Source organism: Scyliorhinus torazame, chromosome 7 (genome assembly GCF_047496885.1).
Source record: "Scyliorhinus torazame isolate Kashiwa2021f chromosome 7, sScyTor2.1, whole genome shotgun sequence".
NCBI lineage: Eukaryota > Metazoa > Chordata > Chondrichthyes > Carcharhiniformes > Scyliorhinidae > Scyliorhinus > Scyliorhinus torazame.
The window spans coordinates 8,644,360-8,663,649 of NC_092713.1; the positions used below are offsets into that span (position 1 = coordinate 8,644,360).

General features: G+C 54.5%; 1 protein-coding gene across 1 annotated transcript in view; it reads right to left on the reverse strand.

Annotated features, from left to right (window-relative positions):
• slc44a5b (solute carrier family 44 member 5b) overlaps positions 1-19,290 on the reverse strand; it is a 596,657-nt gene that overhangs the window by 232,875 nt on the left and 344,492 nt on the right. The window contains exon 3 of the mRNA XM_072512838.1: positions 3,743-3,816. Within this exon, the coding sequence (XP_072368939.1) occupies positions 3,743-3,816 (74 nt within the window). The remainder of the gene's footprint in view (positions 1-3,742; positions 3,817-19,290) is intronic.

Below are 19,290 nucleotides of genomic sequence, written 5' to 3' on the forward strand. Positions count from 1 at the left end.
CGACTTGAAATTAAATGAAATGAAATGAAAATCACTTATTGTCACAAGTAGGCTTCAATGAAGTTACTGTGAAAAGCCCCTAGTCGCCACATTCCGGCGCCTGTTCGGGGAGGCTGTTACGGGAATTGAACCGTGCTGCTGGCCTGCCTTGGTCTGCTTTAAAAGCCAGCGATTCAGCCCAGTGCTAAACAGCCCCATATGCAATATCCGATTTGCAATGGGAGGAAGGGCCACTTCGCCAAAGCCTGCCAGGCCCGACCTGTCCCTAATGTTCCTAGGCCCAGCAGCGCTGCCTGCTGCCTGTCGGGGCCGTCCCCAACTGCCGCGCCACCCGCCAGGTGCGACCCGTGGGCACCGCCATCTTCGACTTCGCCCGCCACGCGCGACACATGGAGGCCGCCATCTTGGGACCACTCGGCAGCCTCCCGGGAGCCCTGCTCACCCGGTCGTACACTGGGCGCCGCCACCTCCGACCGGCCTACCCATCACTTTCCGAAGCTCGCCTCCATCACATTCGACCAGTCCCTGCCTCAACACCTCACAAAATCTACAATGACCGTCCGGATCAACGGGCACGAGACGGCCTGCCTTCTCGACTCCGGGAGCACAGACAGCTTCATACACCCAGATACGGTAAGGCGCTGCTCCCTCCCAATTTTACCCGCGACCCAGAAAATCTCCCTGGCTTACGGATCACATTCAGTAGAAATCCGGGGGTACTGTGTTGCGACCCTTGCTGTACAAGGCGTAGAGTACACTAACTTTAAGCTCTACGTCCTTCCCCATCTCTGCGCTGCCCTATTTCTGGGGCTCAACTTCCAGTGCCACCTCCAAAGCCTCACTTTAAAGTTCGGTGGACCCCTGCCCCCCCTCACCGTCTGTAGCCTCGCGACCCTTAAGGTCACCCCACCCTCGCTCTTCGCTAACCTCACCCCGCGCTGTAAGCCCGTCGCTACTAGGAGCAGGCGATACAGTGCCTGGGACAAGGCCTTTATCAGGTCGGAGGTCCAGCGATTCCTACGAGAGGTGATCATTGAGGCTAGTACCAGCCGCTGGAGAGCCCAAGTGGTGGCCGTCAAGACTGGGGAGAAGCACCGGATGGTCATCGATTGCAGTCAGACCATCAACCGGTACACGCAGCTCGATGTGTACCCCCTCCCCCGCATATCTGACATGGTCAACCAGATTGCGCAGTAACGAATCTTCTCCACAGTTGATTAGAAGTCCGCGTACCACCAGCTCCCTATCCGCCCGGAGGACCGCCAGTACACTGTCTTCGAGGCAGATGGCCGCCTCTATCACTTCCTCAGGGTCCCCTTCAGCATCACCAACGGGGTCTCGGTCTTCCAGCGAGAAATGGACCGAATGGTTGACCAGTACGGGCTGCGGGCCACGTTCCCATACTTAAATAATGTCACCATCTGTGGCCATGGCCAGCAGGACCATGACGAAAACCTCCGGCACTTCCTCCACAATGACCTCTGTCACCCGGGGGTCACCCGTTTTTTTCACTTTATCAAGGCTCGCAACCTGCCTTACTCCATCGAGGAGGTCAGGACCGTGACCAGGGACTGCCAGGTCTGCGCGGAGTGCAAACCGCACTTCTATCGGCCAGACAGAGCACATCTGGTAAAGGCCTCCCGCCCTTTTGAGCGCCTCAGCATGGACTTCAAAGGGCCCCTCCCCTCCACTGACCGTAACATGTACTTCCTCAACATTCTTGACGAATACTCAAGATTCCTCTTCGCCTTCCCGTGCCCCGACATGACCTCTGCCTCCGTCATCAAGGCCCTGCACAGTCTTTTCACCCTGTTCGGGTTCCCCACCTACATCCATAGCGATCGGGGTTCCTCCTTCATGAGCGACGAGTTGCGTCAGTTCCTGCTTAGCAAGGGCATCGCCTCGAGCAGGACGACCAGCTACAACCCCCGGGGCAGCGGACAGGTGGAGAGGGAGAACGCGACGGTCTGGAAGGCCGTCCTCCTGGCCCTACGGTCTAGAAGTCTCCCAGTCTCCCGCTTGGAGGAGGTCCTTCCCGATGTGCTCCACTCCATCCGCTCGCTCCTGTGCACTGCCACCCCTCACGAACGTGTGTTTGCCTTCCCCAGGAAGTCCACCTCAGGGGTCTCGCTCCCGTCCTGGCTGACAGTCCCAGGGCCCGTCCTACTCCGGAAGCATGTGAGGAGTCATAAATCCGACCCCCTCGTCGAGAAGGTCCTGCTCCTCCGTGCCAACCCACAATCTGCCCACGTGGCACATCATGACGGGCGGCAAGACACAGTCTCCCTCCGGGATTTGGCACCTGCAGGTTCCCCAGCGACCATCACCACCACCCCGGACCCTACTCCATCTCCCTCCACCCCTACCCGGCTACTTCAATATCTGGCACCCGCAGGCCCACCAGCGATCATCACCACCACCCCCGCCCCTACACCGCCCCCCCCTCCACCGACTCAACTACTGGGTGAAGAAGAGGACAACACGGTCCCGGACGCGCAGGTCTCGACACCGGTGCCCACACCGCAGCCGGGACTGAGGCGATCACGGCGGAAGGTCAAGGCCCCTGACAGACTTGACCTTTCAGTCCGCTTCACCCCTGCTGGACTTGTTTTTTTAAACAGGGGGTGAATGTGGTAAATCACTGCAGTATATAATATGTGTATTGTGGTAAACGGCTACTGTATTACATATAATGTGGTAAACCACTGCCTGATGGCTCCGCCTCCCCTTGGGCCCGGCATAAAGGTGGCTGGTCTCCGCCTCTGACCCAGTTCGGGATCCGAGGCCAGGAGGCTTTCTGTTTAGCTTATTAAAGCCTCAGTTACATTCACCACTCATCGTGTGTTCATTGATGGCACATCTGGAGGAAGAAATTCAAAGGTAGCAAAGGAGGTGGGAAGGGGAGGAACAGAAGCTGGGGGAAGGAGAGGGGGACAGAGGAACGTGGAATTAGGAGGAAGGGCGGTGGAAGCCAGGGGGGGAAAATTAGCAAAATATTTGAGCAAGAATATAGTGAAAAATCGAAGTGGAAACACGTTTACATTTCTCGAGTTATCAGGTACCAAACAAGCAAATGTTTTCCCAAAAATACATTTTCCAGACGGTTGATATTGTGGGGGGTAAGTTTGAACTCTATCTTAGACTGAACAATAACCACCTGAAGTGTAAGTGATTGACTGTGCTTCAATCTTTATCGATGATGATGATTGCATTTGATTCATCGCCCCTTTTTAGACCAGAATGTTGCATTAATTTTCTCCCAACACAACATATTGATTGGAACCAATGGCAATCAGCAAATATCGATTGAGAATGAAAATCTGGTGGCAGTTCATAATGGCTAAAGCTTCCTTTTATTAACTTTCACCCCTGTCGGCAGATGTTTGTCAATATCCATTGTAGCATGTCAGCTACAAGTGAACAATCAAACCAGGGCAGTTAGTTACAAAGTGTGGCTCAACCAGGTTATTTCTTCAGGGAAAATCGTTGGTAAATCGATGTTAACAACAGAAGCTGTCGCACTCAATCTCATCACCATCTGTCTGTGTGCAGAGCAGGTCTATTACTTAACAAGAACACTCACGGGCCACCAGCAAGGCTTTTTATCTTAGTTCCTTTGGATTTTTACACGTAGTGACAAGACATGCCCTTACATTGTCCGCACTGTCCCCTGACAATCGACGTACTTTAAATGGGAGAGCAGAAAATGAGCATTGGGATTTGGGCAATTGCAAATACTCACCAATAACTCCCAGAGCAATGTAACCGAGGATTACTGCAATAAATAACACGCAGCACAGGACGTCTGTACAATGCCTAAAATGAACGAGAGAGAAGCAGAATGTATGGTCAAAGCAGTATTGACACAGCAATATGATGAGGCTAATGAGCCCATTAAACCTCCTCCTCCAATCAATTAGATCACAGCTGATCTGTCTCTCGACCCCATTTACCTATCATTCCTTATCTCTCAATAGCCTTACCAAAAGGCCCCTCGCAGCAGGAGTACTCCATTCACTGCCTTCAGCATCTTCTGTTATTCAATTAGATCATTGCTTATCAGTGACTCGACCCCATTTACCAACCCACTCCCCCGTAATCAATAACTGAAAATCACCTCACCCAATAAAAGTATTGTCAGTCTCGCTCTTCAAAGCACCAATTGACCCACAGGATTCACAGACTTTTGGGGGGAGATATCCCGATTCATACTCTCCTTAACCATTTTAAACACCTCCATCAGATATTACAAACTCAAGGAAATATTAACCAATATTATACAACTTGGCCTTGCAATTTAATCCGTTAGTCATTGTTATATTGTAATGTCATTCCAATATGATTTAGGTAATATGGGTGTCATACAGGTTGAACATCCCTTACCCGAAATTCCCCAAACTGGAAAATTCCCAAATCCGCATTTTATTTTGAGCGCCGATGTGACATCCCGAGTGGGAAATCACAGAAGGTACTGGGAAGGTTCCCAGACAATGCGCAGGTATCAACACGCCACACATGTGTGTGTCCCAATGTGCCGCACATGCGCGGGTATCAACACGCCACACATGTGTGTGTCCCAATGTGCTGCACATGCGCAGGTACCAACACGCCGCACATGTGTGGGTCCCAACGCGTCACACATGTGCGGGTCCCAACACACCGCACATGCGCAGTTCCTTACGTGCCGCACATGCGCAGGTCCCAACGCGCCACACATGCGCATTATCACATTATTTACATACATAGAATTTACAGTGCAGAAGGAGGCCATTCGGCCCATCGAGTCTGCACCGGCTCTTGGAAAGAGCACCCTACCCAAGGTCAACACCTCCACCCTAACCCCATAACCCAGTAACCCCACCCAACACTAAGGGCAATTTTGGACACTAATGGGCAATTTATCATGGCCAATCCACCTAACCTGCATATCTTTGGACTGTGGGAAGAAACCGGAGCACCCGGAGGAAACCCACGCAGACACGGGGAGAACGCGCAGACTCCGCACAGACAGTGACCCAAGCCGGAATCGAACCTGGGACCCTGGAGCTGTGAAGCAATTGTGCTACCCACAATGCTACCGTGCTGCCCTGAAATTATGTGTGGGTTAGGTGGATTGGCCACGCTAAATTGCCCTTAGTGTCCAAAAGAAAAGGTTAATTGGGGTTATTAACCCCAATGAACATTATATTCTGAAATCTGAAAAATTCCGAACTCAAATACACAGTCAGCCCCAAGCATTTGGTATAAGAGATGTCCAACCTGTAGATGTAGGTTATTGTAGGCACGTCAAATATCTCTTTAAGAACGGAATCACATGACATGTGTGCATCATCGGCTACTTGGCGGGATTTTGGGGAGTCTAGTGCCAAACCTTCTCCAGTGAGGACCTAGTAAATAAACCTCTGTTCATCTATCATTAAACCCACTTGCTTTGACAATCAATTTCTTTTGCGCTGTTAAGTCTAGTTCACAGTAACTTCATTGCAGTGTTAATGTAAGCCTACTTGTGACAGTGATAAAGGATATTATAAAAGATACAGCAGTTTACAAAGAGAAAACTGGGACGAGGAGTAGATTGGAAGAAAAGATTTTTTTTTAAAAACACCACCCAGAGCGACACGTAGGTGGAGGTCACATGTTAGGCGGCTCCTGCTAGCCTCTCTGGTGTTTGGCCTTTGTTGCCCAGTTTCAGGGGTAGTTTGTCAATGAGTTAGTGTGGGAAGTCATAAGGAAGGCGTGAAATGTCGAAGACCCAGAAGAAGGGCGCCGGAAAGAAGGGGGCGAGCGAAGTCCGCCGTCGAGTGAGGCTGTGAGTCCGGCAGGAGGAAGGCTGGGTCGCTGGGTGGGGCCACGCCCTTCACGGTGGAAACTCTGAATGGGGTGATGTCGGTGGAGTTTGAGAAGCTGTTTGCCAAACATACTGAGGTGCTGCCGAGGGAGATGACGACTGCGATGAAGGAGTGGGTGGAGGAGGCGATTGCCCCAGTAAAGGCAGCAGTGACGAAGACGTCGGTCGAGGTGCAGGAGCAAGGAGAGAAGTTGAAGGGGGTCATAGAATTTACAGTGCAGAAGGAGGCCATTCGGCCCATCGAGTCCGCACCAGCCCTTGGAAAGAGCACCCCACTCAAGCTTCCTCCACCCCATCCCCTTAACCCTGTAACCCCAATTCACCTTTTGTTTTGGTCATAAGGGCAATTTATCACGGCCAATCCACCTAACCCACACATCTTTGGACTGTGGGAGGAAACCGGAGCACCCGGAGGAAACCCACGTACACACGGGGAGGATGTGCAGACTCCACAGACAGTGACCCAAGCCGTTTTGAGACGGTGGATGTGTTCGTTAAGGCCGAAGGACTGGGGCTGAGGTAAGAATTAGGACCTGGGGCGACATTCTCCGACCCCCCGCCGGGTTGGAGAATCGCCGGGGGCTGGCGTGAATCCCACCCCCGCCGGTTGCCGAAGTCTCCGGCACCCGAGATTCGGCGGGGGCGGGAATCGGGCCGCGCCGGTTGGCGGGCCCCCCCGCTGGATTCTCCGGCCCGGATGGGCCGAAGTCCCGCCGATAAATTGCCTGTCCCGCCGGCGTGGATTAAACCACCTTTTGAACGGCGGGACAAGGCGGCGTGGGCGGGCTCCGGGGTCCTGGGGGGGGCGCGGGGCGATCTGACCCCGGGGGGTGCCCCCACGGTGGCCTGGCCCGCGATCGGGGACAACCGATCCGCGGGCGGGCCTGTGCCGTGGGGGCACTCTTTCCCTTCCGGTTCCGCCACGGTCTCCACCCTGGCGGAGGCGGACGAGACTCCCTCCACTGCGCATGCGTGGGAAACTGTCAACGGCCGCTGACGCTCCCGCGCATGCGCCGCCCGGGGATGTCATTTCCCCGCCAGCTGGCGGGGCAACAAAGGCTGTTTCCGCCAGTTGGCGGGACGGAAATTCCTCCGGCGCCGGCCTAGCCCCTCAATGTTGGGGCTCGGCCCCCAAAGATGCGGAGCATTCCGCACCTTTGGGCGGCGCGATGCCCGTCTGGTTGGCGCCGTTTTGGGCGCCAGTCGGTGGACATCGCGCCGTTTCCGGAGAATTTCGCCCCTGGACTTGATTGGTGGGGATGGTGTTTTCTTATGGAGGGGTTTCTATCTGATTGGAGTTGGATTGGATTTGTTTATTGTCACGTGTACCGAGATACAGTGAATGTTTTGTTTCAGGTTGGTTAGTGAATGGGAGTGTAGGAGGGGGAGGGGCCACGGTCACTGGAGCCTGGGAGGTGTGAATCATGGAGGGAGGGGATCGATACTGGATGAGGTGTTTGCAACAGGAAGTGGATGGGCGGGATTCTGGGATTACTTTGTTTGGCCCCTTGTTCCGCACTGTAACCAATCACTGTTTGTCGATGTACCATTTGTCAGTGTTCTCTGTTGATTATTCTTTTTGTCCACTGTGTACGTACCGTGTACGTTCCCTCGGCCGCAGAAAAATACTTTTCACTGTACTTCGGTACATGTGACAATAAAACAAATCCAATCTGCCCTGCCTCCCCCACCCTGACCTCCCTCACCAGTGGCCTGATCATGGGACTCTGCTGGGCGGATTCGCACGAGCAGCCGTTAGGCCTGTTGGCTCCGGCTCAATGAGGAGCTGCTGGCCTCTGGTTTGCCAACCGTCCTGAGCGGACGGCATTTTCGCTGCCAGCGCCTCCAGTCGCAAGGAAGGCCTGCTGGCACAGGGCCTTGCTGACCCGAACATATCCAGGCCAAAGGAAATTTACGGTACGCTGGATTGGTACACGGGTGCCGGGTGAAAGGAACGATCCATCCCACTCCCACTTTCCAGTTCGTGGTCCGCAGTCCCTTAGGTTACAGAACCTCACATATCCAAACACATCTCTAATATGCTGAGGGTCTCGGCCTTTACCGCACGTTCAGGCAGACAGTTCCTGACCCTGATCCTGAACTTTGCGAAAACAATTTCTGCTCAACTCCTTCTTAATGCACCTACCAATCACATTAAATCCATGTCTTCAGGTTAATTGATCTCTCAGTTGACAAAAACAGGTTTTTAGACACTGCAAGCAGGTCACTTTGAGTGTCCACATATCACTGACCAGTTGTAACATCGATCCCAAGTCGAAAATGTGTACACAATATCGTTCTAAAGGTGCGATATTTCACATTCATCCGCTGACTGAGGAAGATAGTATTATATTGTACATTAGTAAGTTATACATTATTGAATAGCTTAATAGTCCAAGCATATTATTAAATTGTACATTCTTTTGATAGATGCGTTGAAGATAATTATAATGAATTAATGATATTTTTACATGTGAAAGTGAGGACTGTTCTTTAGTTTATTTTATGTGAATCATTTCCTTGCACTGTGGGCTGCAACAACCTTCAATTCTTCTTGTGCAATGAAGCCAATCCCAGGGCAAACGAGTGAAAAGACTGGTCTATAATTTGCCTGCAGCACAGGTACATTGGATATGGTGCTTCCAGAGGCAGTGGGTGTGTTTTGCAGCTGATTGCAACACGTCTGAGTCACAAGGGGATTGGTCATTTTCCTGGTGAAACTGGTGAAAGGTGTACGGTGGCGCTCGGCATTCACGCTTTGTGATCAGCAAGTCGCTGAAGTCAAGCCGTGCGCCAGAGACACGACCACTCAGGCCGTGCCAGCCAAAGCCATTTCCATGGCAGGGCTGAGCCGGAATGGGGGCTACCACCTCGGGAAGCCTCAGGTGGGAAGGGAGACACGCGGATACCAAGCCGTGCAGGTTAGAAGACTCGCCACAGTTCCCTGGGACATGGGCTCAGTTTGTGTTGATACTGATAGAATACCCCCGGGCACCATTCACTCATAAGGGATTGGGGGAACATGTTGTGAGTTCGTTTATTAAGACTAGGTACATGAAAACAGGTTTACATTAGGTGGAAAGTTTGAAGACATCAGGGGCGAAATTCTCCCCAAACGCGCGATGTCCGCCGTCTGGCGCCCAAAACGGCACCAATCAGACGGGCATCGCGCCGCCCCAAAGGTGCGGAATGCTCCGCAACTTTGGGGGCCGAGCCCCAACATTGAGGGGCTAGGCCGGCGCCGGAGGGATTTCCGCCCCGCCAGCTGGCGGAAACGGCGTTTGTAGCCCCGCCAGCTGGCGCGGAAATGCGGAAATGTGCGGGAGCGTCAGCGGACGCTGACAGTTTCCCGCGCATGCGCAGTGGGGAGAGTCTCTTCCGCCTCCGCCATGGTGGAGACTGTTGCGGAGGTGGAACGGAAAGAGTGCCCCCACGGCACAGGCCCGCCCACGGATCGGTGGGCCCCGATCGCGGGCCAGGCCACCGTGGGGGCACCCCCCGGGGTCAGATCGCCCTGCGCCCCCCCCCAGGACACCGGAGCCCGCCCGCGCCGCCTTGTAAATAGGTACTTTAATTTACGCCGGCGGGACAGGCAATTTCTCGGCGGGACTTCGGCCCATCCGGGCCGGAGAATCGAGCGGGGGGGCCCGCCAACCGGCACGGCCCGATTCCCGCCCCCACCGAATATCCGGTACCGGAGACTTCAGCAACCGGCGGGGGCGGGATTCACGGCGGCCAACGGCCATTCTCCGACCCGCTGGGGGGTCGGAGAATGACGCCCCTGAGCTGTGTGCTATGCTCTGCTCAAAGCAAGAGTGGAACTAAAATTGGATCACATGACACATTTCTCTTTGAGTGATGTCATGCTGTTATCTCGTGGAGGCACCATACAACACACGAACCCCCACCTCTCAATCCCACCCACCCCATGTCCACCCATTCTCCCGATGCTCCGTCATCCCTCACATGACCCTCCCTATATTGCCCACCCCCACAATGCCCACTCACCCAGGATCCAATATGAATAGAACTCATGAACCATACAATAAAATTGGGAAGTCTTTGAGATGCTCACGATGTCAAAGTAAACAAACAGCTATTCAAAAGCCCCTTCAAAAAGCCATCATCTTCCAGGAAGTTGAGAAAACTATCCTTTAAACACACAGCAATTTGAAAACCTGTTCAAAGTCCCTTGGCAACTGTACTAAAAAAAACAGACTGATCTAAATACATTACTAGGTTTTGGAACGCAGCCAAACATTCTGGGCAGCACGGTAGCATTGTGGATAGCACAGTTGGTTCACAGCTCCAGGGTCCCAGGTTCGATTCCAGCTTGGGTCACTGTCTGTGTGGAGTCTGCGCGTTCTCCCCGTGTCTGCGTGGGTTTCCTCCGGGTGCTCCGGTTTCCTCCCACAGTCCAAAGATGTGCAGGTTAGGTGGATTGGCTATGCTAAATTGCCCTTAGTGTACAAAAAAAAAGGTTTGGTGCGATTACTGGGTTACAGGGATAGAGTGATGTTGTGGGCTTGGGTCGGATGCTCTTTCCAAGGGCCGGTGCAGACTCAATGGACCGAATGGCCTCCTTCTGCACTGTTAATTCTATGGTTCATTATGAGAATCAATTCCTCAGCTGTTTCAACAAAGCCCCCAGAGCTAAATACATTCAAGCCTTTGAAATAATGAACAGGCCATCTGTTCCACTGCCTTAAAGGTTGAACAGATGGCTAGATTTTCAGGTATTGCAAAGCGTCAACAAATGAATGGCTGTCAATGGAAAGATCAAAGCACAGGTTCCACGTGAATCTCAATACTTCTGAATTCTGTCAAGCACTTTATTCACTGAAGAAAGTAAACTGATGTTTCTGAATATGTTTCTACTTTCACAATACTGTCAAATTAATGACCACTGAAGGAGTGCCACACTGTCAGAGGGTCAGTACTGAGGGAGTGCCGCACTGTCAGAGGGTCAGTACTGAGGGAGTGCCGCACTGTCAGAGCATCAGTACTGAGGGAGTGCTGCACTGTCAGAGCGTCAGTACTGAGGGAGTGCCGCACTGTCAGAGGGTCAGTACTGAGGGAATGCTGCACTGTCAGAGGGTCAGTACTGAGGGAGTGCCGCACTGTCAGAGGGTCAGTACTGAGGGAGTGCTGCACTGTCAGAGGGTCAGTACTGAGGGAGTGCTGCACTGTCAGAGGGTCAGTACTGAGGGAGTGCTGAACTGTCAGAGGGTCAGTACCGAGGGAGTGCCGCACTGTCAGAGGGTCAGTACTGAGGGAATGCTGCACTGTCAGAGGGTCAGTACTGAGGGAGTGCCGCACTGTCAGAGGGTCAGTACTGAGGGAGTGCTGCACTGTCAGAGGGTCAGTACTGAGGGAGTGCTGCACTGTCAGAGGGTCAGTACTGAGGGAGTGCCAAACTGTCAGAGGGTCTTTACTGAGGGAGTGCTGCACTGTCAGAGGGTCAGTACTGAGGGAGTGCTGCACTGTCAGAGGGTCAGTACTGAGGGAGTGTCGCACTGTCAGAGGGTCAGTACTGAGGGAGTGCCGCACTGTCAGAGGGTCAGTACTGAGGGAGCGCTGCACTGTCAGAGGGTCAGTGCTGAGGGAGTGCCGCACTGTCAGAGGGTCAGTACTGAGGGAGTGCTGCACTGTCAGAGGGTCAGTACTGAGGGAGTGCTGCACTGTCAGAGGGTCTTTACTGAGGGAGTGCTGCACTGTCAGAGGGTCAGTACTGAGGGAGTGCTGCACTGTCAGAGGGTCAGTACTGAGGGAGTGTCGCACTGTCAGAGGGTCAGTACTGAGGGAGTGCCGCACTGTCAGAGGGTCAGTACTGAGGGAGCGCTGCACTGTCAGAGGGTCAGTGCTGAGGGAGTGCTGCACTGTCAGAGGGTCAGTACTGAGGGAGTGCTGCACTGTCAGAGGGTCAGTACTGAGGGAGTGTCGCACTGTCAGAGGGTCAGTACTGAGGGAGTGCTGCACTGTCAGAGCGTCAGTACTGAAGGAGTGCTGCACTGTCAGAGGGTCAGTACTGAGGGAGTGCCGCACTGTCAGAGGGTCAGTACTGAGAGAGTGCTGCACTGTCAGAGGGTCAGTACTGTGAGGAAAACAAAGGTAGTTTTAAGAGATTTATATCTGTAGTGGTAAACATTAGCAATAAGGTAAGGTTTTAAGTGTGTTTAATGTTTGCGTGCCTGGAAAGATAAAACCTATAGTTAGATTAATGGCTGGAGAAAGGTGTTTGTATCTATGGGTGTTAGTTTCAATTCCAACTGTGATTCTGTTGTGCTTAGAGAGAGCAATGTCATGAAGTGTAAATAAACCAGCAGTAATTGCTTAGCAACTTGGGCCTTGTAATGAAGACAAGTGTTTAAGTTTTAGTTTAGCTAATTTGATTGTAGTTGGAGAGAGGTACTCAGGGAGAAGGCAGCTCTCACAACTCTGATAGAGGCAGTTGGTTTTAAAATGCTAAAGGGGGAACATTTCTCTCAGCTTTGCTAGAATAAAAGCCATACTATGGAGAATGGTTAATAAAGCAGGTGCCGGAAACCTAAAGTCCAGCTAGTTAGAGAAACTAGAGGAATGGAGAGAAATGTCCAAGAAGCCTGGAGTTAATGGAACAGAGGAAACTAGGATCCAGAACAGATTAATGTTCAGTAAAGTCACAGAGAGTTGAAAAGGCCTTGGATCGCGAGAGGCCAGAAAGATATCTGCCATAGTGCTTAGGTTTGTGAGAAATGATTACAGTTTGTGAGACATTATTTGAAATAATTGGGGAAATCGGTGGATGGTCCTCAGGGGCGAAATTCTCCCCCAACGGCGCGATGTCCGCCGACTGGCGCCAAAAACGGCGCCAATCAGACGGGCATCACGCCGGCCCAAAGGTGCGGAATGCTCCGCATCTTTGGGGGCCGAGCCCCAACATTGAGGGGCTAGGCCGGCACCGGAGGGATTTCCGCCCCGCCAGCTGGCGGAAATGGCGTTTGTTGCCCCGCCAGCTGGCGCGGAAATGCGGCGCATGCGCGGGAGCGTCAGCGGCCGCTGACAGTTTCCCGCGCATGCGCAGTGGGGAGAGTCTCTTCCGCCTCCGCCATGGTGGAGGCCGTGGTGGAGGCGGAAGGGAAAGAGTGCCCCCACGGCACAGGCCCGCCCGCGGATCGGTGGGCCCCGATCGCGGGGAAGGCCACCGTGGGGGCACCCCCCGGGGTCAGATCGCCCCGCGCCCCCCCCAGGACCCCGGAGCCCGCCCACGCCGCCTGGTCCCGGAGACTTCGGCGGGGGCGGGGTTCACGGCGGCCAACGGCCATTCTCCGACCCGGCAGGGGGGTCGGAGAATGACGCCCCTGAGTTTTGCAAAAGCCTTTGAGATGAAAAGCTGAAGGGGAGATGTAAAACCTGAAAGAGACAACGTGATGGAGGCAGTGGAGGGAACGCATAATTTAAACAAAGATTTGACTTTTGAAAGCTGAGTTTGAAATCACTAGGGTGGAAGCCGTAGTTCAGTAAGATAAGGTGGCTCAAGGTATAAGAATCATCGCGAGGGGCTTTGACCCAAAATCCACAGATTTTCACTTGGGTTCAGAGATAAGTGTGTCTGACCACAGTCGCCCTGTGTGCTTAAAAGGGACTTTCTGGATTATTGAGGCCATTGTAGCTTAAGGTGCACTTTGTAATCTCCAACCCCCGACCCACTAAGCACCCCAGAGTATTCCACACAACCAACCCCCCCCCACCCGCACATTTCCCACCGACCATACCTGGCATGTCAAATTCTGTAACTTATCGGGATATGGACCAAGAGCTGGAAAATGGGATTGGACTGGACGGGTCAATCTCAACAGGTGCAGCCACAATGAGCCAAATGGCCTCCTTTAGTAAATATCACTAATAAATCCAGTGGGGAATTAGGGGCTGGTTTAGCACAGGGCTAAACAGCTGGCTTTTAAAGCAGACCAAGGCAGGCCAGCAACGAGGGTTCAATTCCCGTACCAGCCTCCCCGAACAGGCGCCGGAATGTGGTGACTAGGGACTTTTCACAGTAACTTCATTGAAGCCTACTTGTGACAATAAGCGATTTTCACTTCGTTTCAGGAGAAACGTATTGGCCGCGATTCTCCACTCCCGCGCCGGTTGGGAGAATCGCCGGGGCCGCCAAAATTTCCGGGGCCGCCGGTCCGACGCCCTCCCGCGATTCTCCCAAGCGGCGGGAACAGGCCGGTCGAGTTCCGCGGGCCGCAGGCCGCAGAATCGCCCGAGACACCCAAAATGGCGATTCTCCGGCACCCCCGCTATTCTCAGGCCCGGATGGGCCGAGCGGCCAGCCCAAAACGGCGGGTTCCCCCCGGCGGTCGCTGCCGTCGGGAACAGCGCGGGAACGCTGGGGGGGGCGGGGGGATCCTGCACCGGGGGGTACCTCAAATGTGGGGTGGCCCGCGATCGGTGCCCACCGATCGTCGGGCCGTCCTCTCTGAAGGAGGACCTCCTTCCTTCCGCCACCCCGCAAGATCCGTCTGACACCTTCTTGCGGGGCGGACTCGGAGAGGACGGCAACCACGCATGCGCGGGTGACGCCGGTTATGCGGCGCCGCCTTTACGCGGCGACAAGGACTGGCGCGTGTAGATGACGCGGCCCCAATCCTAGCCCATTATCGGGCGCTGAATCGGTCGGGATACGGGCCGTTTCGCGCCGTCGTGAACCTCGGCGGCGTGGGCACATCGGCGCGGGAGTGGAGAATCCCGCCCATTTACTGAGAGACGGATGGGAATGCAGGGTTCAGCCGCACTCAGGAATGGTTGAGGTGAGTGGCCGCGTATTTAACATAGTTCTACATGTTTGGTAATTCTGTTAATTCTTCTGCAGGTCGGACAGACAGTGGGTAACGAGGAATCATGGGCGAAATTCTCCCCCAACGGCGCGATGTCCGCTGACTGGCACCAAAAACGGCGCCAATCAGACGGGCATCGCGCAGGCCCAAAGGTGCGGAATGCTCCGCATCTTTGGGGGCCGAGCCCCGACATTGAGGGGCTAGGCCGGCGCCGGAGGGATTTCCGCCCCGCCAGCTGGCGGAAATGGCGTTTGTTGCCCCGCCAGCTGGCGCGGAAATGCGGCGCATGCGCGGGAGCGTCAGCGGCCGCTGACAGTTTCCCGCGCATGCGCAGTGGGGAGAGTCTCTTCCGCCTCCGCCATGGTGCAGGCCGTGGCGGAGGCGGAAGGGAAAGAGTGCCCCCACAGCACAGGCCCGCCCGCGGATCGGTGGGCCCCGATCGCGGGCCAGGCCACCGTGGGGGCACCCCCCGGGGTCAGATCGCCCCCCCCCAGGACCCCTGAGCCCGCCCACGCCGCCTGGTCCCGCCGGTAAATACCAGCTTTGATTTACGCTGGCGGGACAGGCAATTTCTGGGCGGGACTTCGGCCTTCCGGGCCGGAGAATCCAGCGGATGGTCCCGCCAACCGGCGCGGCGCGATTCCCGCCCCCGCCCAATCTCCGGTACCGGAGACTTCGGCGGGGGCGGGGGCGTGATTCACGGCGGCCAACGGCCATTCTCCGACCCGGCGGGGGGTCGGAGAATGACGCCCCATGTTGAAGAGCTCTGAAAGGGTTCATTATATCTCAGCAAAACAAGTCCCAGTTTGCACCGGCCCAGCTGAGAATCACTGGTTACGCAGAGACGGTGAGGTATGTGAGAATTAATCTTTCACAATAAACTTTAATGAAGGTGCCTTATCTGCCAAAGAGCTAAATAATTGCTATAAAAAGCCCAGAGCTGAGCTAAATGAGGTATTAAATTTTCATGTTTATAATGGCTGCAGGGGGATTGATGTGAAAACTGAATAGAAACGTGAGAAATATTTTTTAGTGCGGCGAGTTGTCATGATCTGGAAGGTTCTGCCCAAAAGGGCGATGGGAGCACATTCAATAATAAGGTTCAGAAGGGAACAGGATAAATAGTTGAGGGGGGGGGGCGGAAATATACAGGGCTGCAGAGAAAGAGGCGGGTGAGTGGGACTAATTGGGTAAGCCCCTTCAAAGAGCCAGCACAGAGGCGATGGACTGAATGGTCTCCTTCTGTGCTGTACGATTCCGTGACTCTGAGAATATGACAGGGACTTGAAGCGTTTTCTTTCGCTCTCGTGCAGCAGGTGTCAATGGCAACCGCAACGCCGGGGGGGTCAGGGGTCAAGTACAGGGCAAAACCAGGTAAGGACAGTGGACTTCCTTCCCAGATTCAAGGTCACTTTTTATTGGATCGAACTTTCTGTTCCAGATTTTTTATTTTAGGTTTTCATCCTGGCTGATCTGAGTGTGGCCTGAACCCCACTTGCTTCCCACCCCTGCACCCTTTGACTCCCTTGTCAATCAGGAATCCATCTAATTCCGCCGCATAAATATTCATTAGCCGGGACTCTCCAAACCAGCGTGGGTTCGGAGAATTGGCGTTCATGACGAGAAGGCCCGCGGCGCTGGGACGCGAACCTCCGGCGACCGGAGAATTGTCGGCAGTCGCGCGCAAGGCAACTGGCCGAGTTCCCACCGGCGTGGCTCTATCATGGTTCCACCCGGTGGACACTCACAATGGCGGCTGCCGCTGCCATTAAACCACCACTCTTACCAGCGGGACAAGGTGGCAAGGGCGGGCTCCGGGGTCCTGGGGGGGGCGCGGGGTGATCTGGCCCCGGGGGGTGCCCCCACAGTGGCCTGGCCCGCGATCGGGGCCCACCGATCCGCGGGCGGGCCTGTGCCGTGGGGGCACTCTTTTCCTTCCGCCTTCGCCACGGTCTCCACCATGGCGGACGCTGAAGAGACACCCTCCACAGCGCATGCGCGGGGATGCCGTGAGTGGCCGCTAACGCTTCCGCGCATGCGACGCCCGGCAATGTCATTTCCGTGCCAGCTGGCGGGGCAACAAAGACCTTTTCTGCCAGCTGGCGGGGCGGAAATTCGTCCGCCGCGGGCCTAGCCCCTCAAGGTTGGGGCTCGGGCCTCCAAGATGCGGAGACTTCCGCACCTTTGGGGCGGCGCGATGCCCGACTGAGTCACGCCGTTTTGGCACCAGTCGGCGGACATCGATTTTTTCAACTCCACTTTCCTGCCTCCCCCCCTCCCCCCCTCCATGCTACCCCCCGACTCCCTGGCCTATCAGAAATCTTTTTTTTTTAATTTAGAATACCCAATTCACTTTTTCCAATTAAGGGGCAATTTAGCGTGGCCAATCCACCCACCCGGCACATCTTTGGGTTGAGGCGATGAAACCCACGCAGACACGGGGAGAATGTGCAAACTCCACACGGACAGTGACCCAGAGCCGGGATCGAACCTGGGACCTCGGCGTCGTGAGGCAACAGAGCGAACCCACTGCGCCACCGTGCTGCCTGATCAGAAATCTATTTAACCCTGCCCTAGCTGGTGGTCCCAGCCACCTCCACTGCTTCCTGAGGAAGAGAATTGTACTGATTAACAACCGTCGGAAACAAAATAAATCTCCTCATCCCTGTGTGTGGTAGTATGTATTGGGGGTCATGTGGGACTGGAAGCCCTAATGTCATTGGCTGACAGATCCCGGGTCCTGGTTGGCCGTTGACCTCAAGCTCCGCCCTGAAGGCGGAGTATAAGAAGCCGGAGTCTTCCCCCGCAGGCCAGTTTACTATCGAGCTGCGGGGGAACAGACACGCTTAATAAAGCCTCATCGACTTCACTGTATTCGTCTCATGGACTCTTTGTGCGCTACACTGTGCAAAAACCAGGGGCTGGATTCCCTGTTTTTGGGACTAAGACCCCACGTCGTTGTGAAAACTGTGGTCTTTCCTGGCGTCAAAAGGCCACAGATTCCCCGTTTTGTCGGGGGCTAGCAGGTTTCCCGCGTGGAGCTCGCCGCTCCAGATACGGCCCCCCCCCCCCGCACTTCCGGGTCAGAAGTCGTGCATGCGCACGGCAGCGGACTCCAGTGGCCACGCGTGCTCCAGCCTGCGGACCTGGACCACCGAAATAGTGCCCCACATCGGCTGCTCGTCCGCCCCGGACTGCACGCACACAATGCCCCCAGCCCCAAATGAAACCCGCCCCCCCCCCCCCACCCACAGATCGGCCCTCCCCCGACTCTGGCGGGTCCAGACTGAGTCCGCAGGCGCTACGTGAGGATCCCAGACGGTGGGAAACATGAGGGGGGGGGGTTGCGGTCAATGGGACCAGAACATCCCACCAGTGGGAATCACTGCAGAATTCCGACCCCTGACGCTGTTTCACGCAGATGTTGGCTGGCCTGCTGAATAGTTCCAGCGTTTCTGTTTTTATTTCAGATTTTCAGAAGCTGCGTTATTCCGGTTTCGACTCGGGCAAACGGCTGCTCACCGCCATGCAATTGAGGAATCTTGCTTTGCAATTCCTCTTTCCTTAACCGCAGTGAGCAGAAAGAAGATTTGGTCCAGATGCACATTGTTGCAATTACTGTAAAGTTCACATCAACTTTTGCCTTTGAGATAAAATATGGACCAACGAGAGGACGCAGGAGGCAATGCCCCCAGCCGCTTCCAGCAGATTATCATCAGTCCCTCTCTCCAGCTGGCTCGTCCCAACTCATTTCAAACTCCCCAAAGACAGTCAAGTGGAAAGTCAGAGAAGATTAACACCCTGCCAATAATTCTTCAACCCTGGACACTGACGTTCTGTGGCTAAAATGACCAGAAAGCCCGATTGTCTCTGCTCCGGGGGTTAGGATCAGTCTGACGTGTAATTCCTTCAACAGCCAATCATCAATCCAGTTTGTCATTTTCCAATTTCCCCTTTCATTCGCTTTCTGAACCCTCCCCACACAGCTTTTTGCTTCATTTCTTAAAATTCATTTACGGGATGTGGGTGTCGCTGGTCAGGCCAGCATTTATTGCCCATCCCTAGTTGCCCTTCAGAAGGTGGTGGTGAGATGCCTTCTTGATCCACTGAGGTGTAGGTACACCCAGTGTGCTGTTAGGGAGGGAGTTCCAGGATGTTGCCCCAGCGACAGTGAAGGAACGGCCGATATATTTCCAAGTCAGGGTGGTGAGTGACTTGGAGGGGAACCTCCAAATGGTGGGGTTCCCAGGTATCTGCTGCTCTTGTCCTTCTAGATAGGAGTGGTCGTGGGTTTGGAAGGTGCTGCCTAAGGAACCTTGGTGAGTTACTGCAGTGCATCTTGTAGATGGTGCACACGGCTGCTACTGTGTGTCGGTGGTGGAGGGAGTGAATGTTTGCGGAAGGGACGCCAATCAAGGCGGCGCTGCTTTGACCTGGATGGTGTTGAGCTTCTTGAGTGTTGTTGGAGCTGCGCTCATCCAGGTAGTGGAGAGTGTTCCATCACACTCCTGACTTGTGCCTTGTAGATGGTGGACAGGCTTTGGGGGGGATCAGGAGGTGAGTTACTTATCGCAGGATTCCCAGCCTCTGACCTGCCCTGGTAGCCACAGTATTAATGTG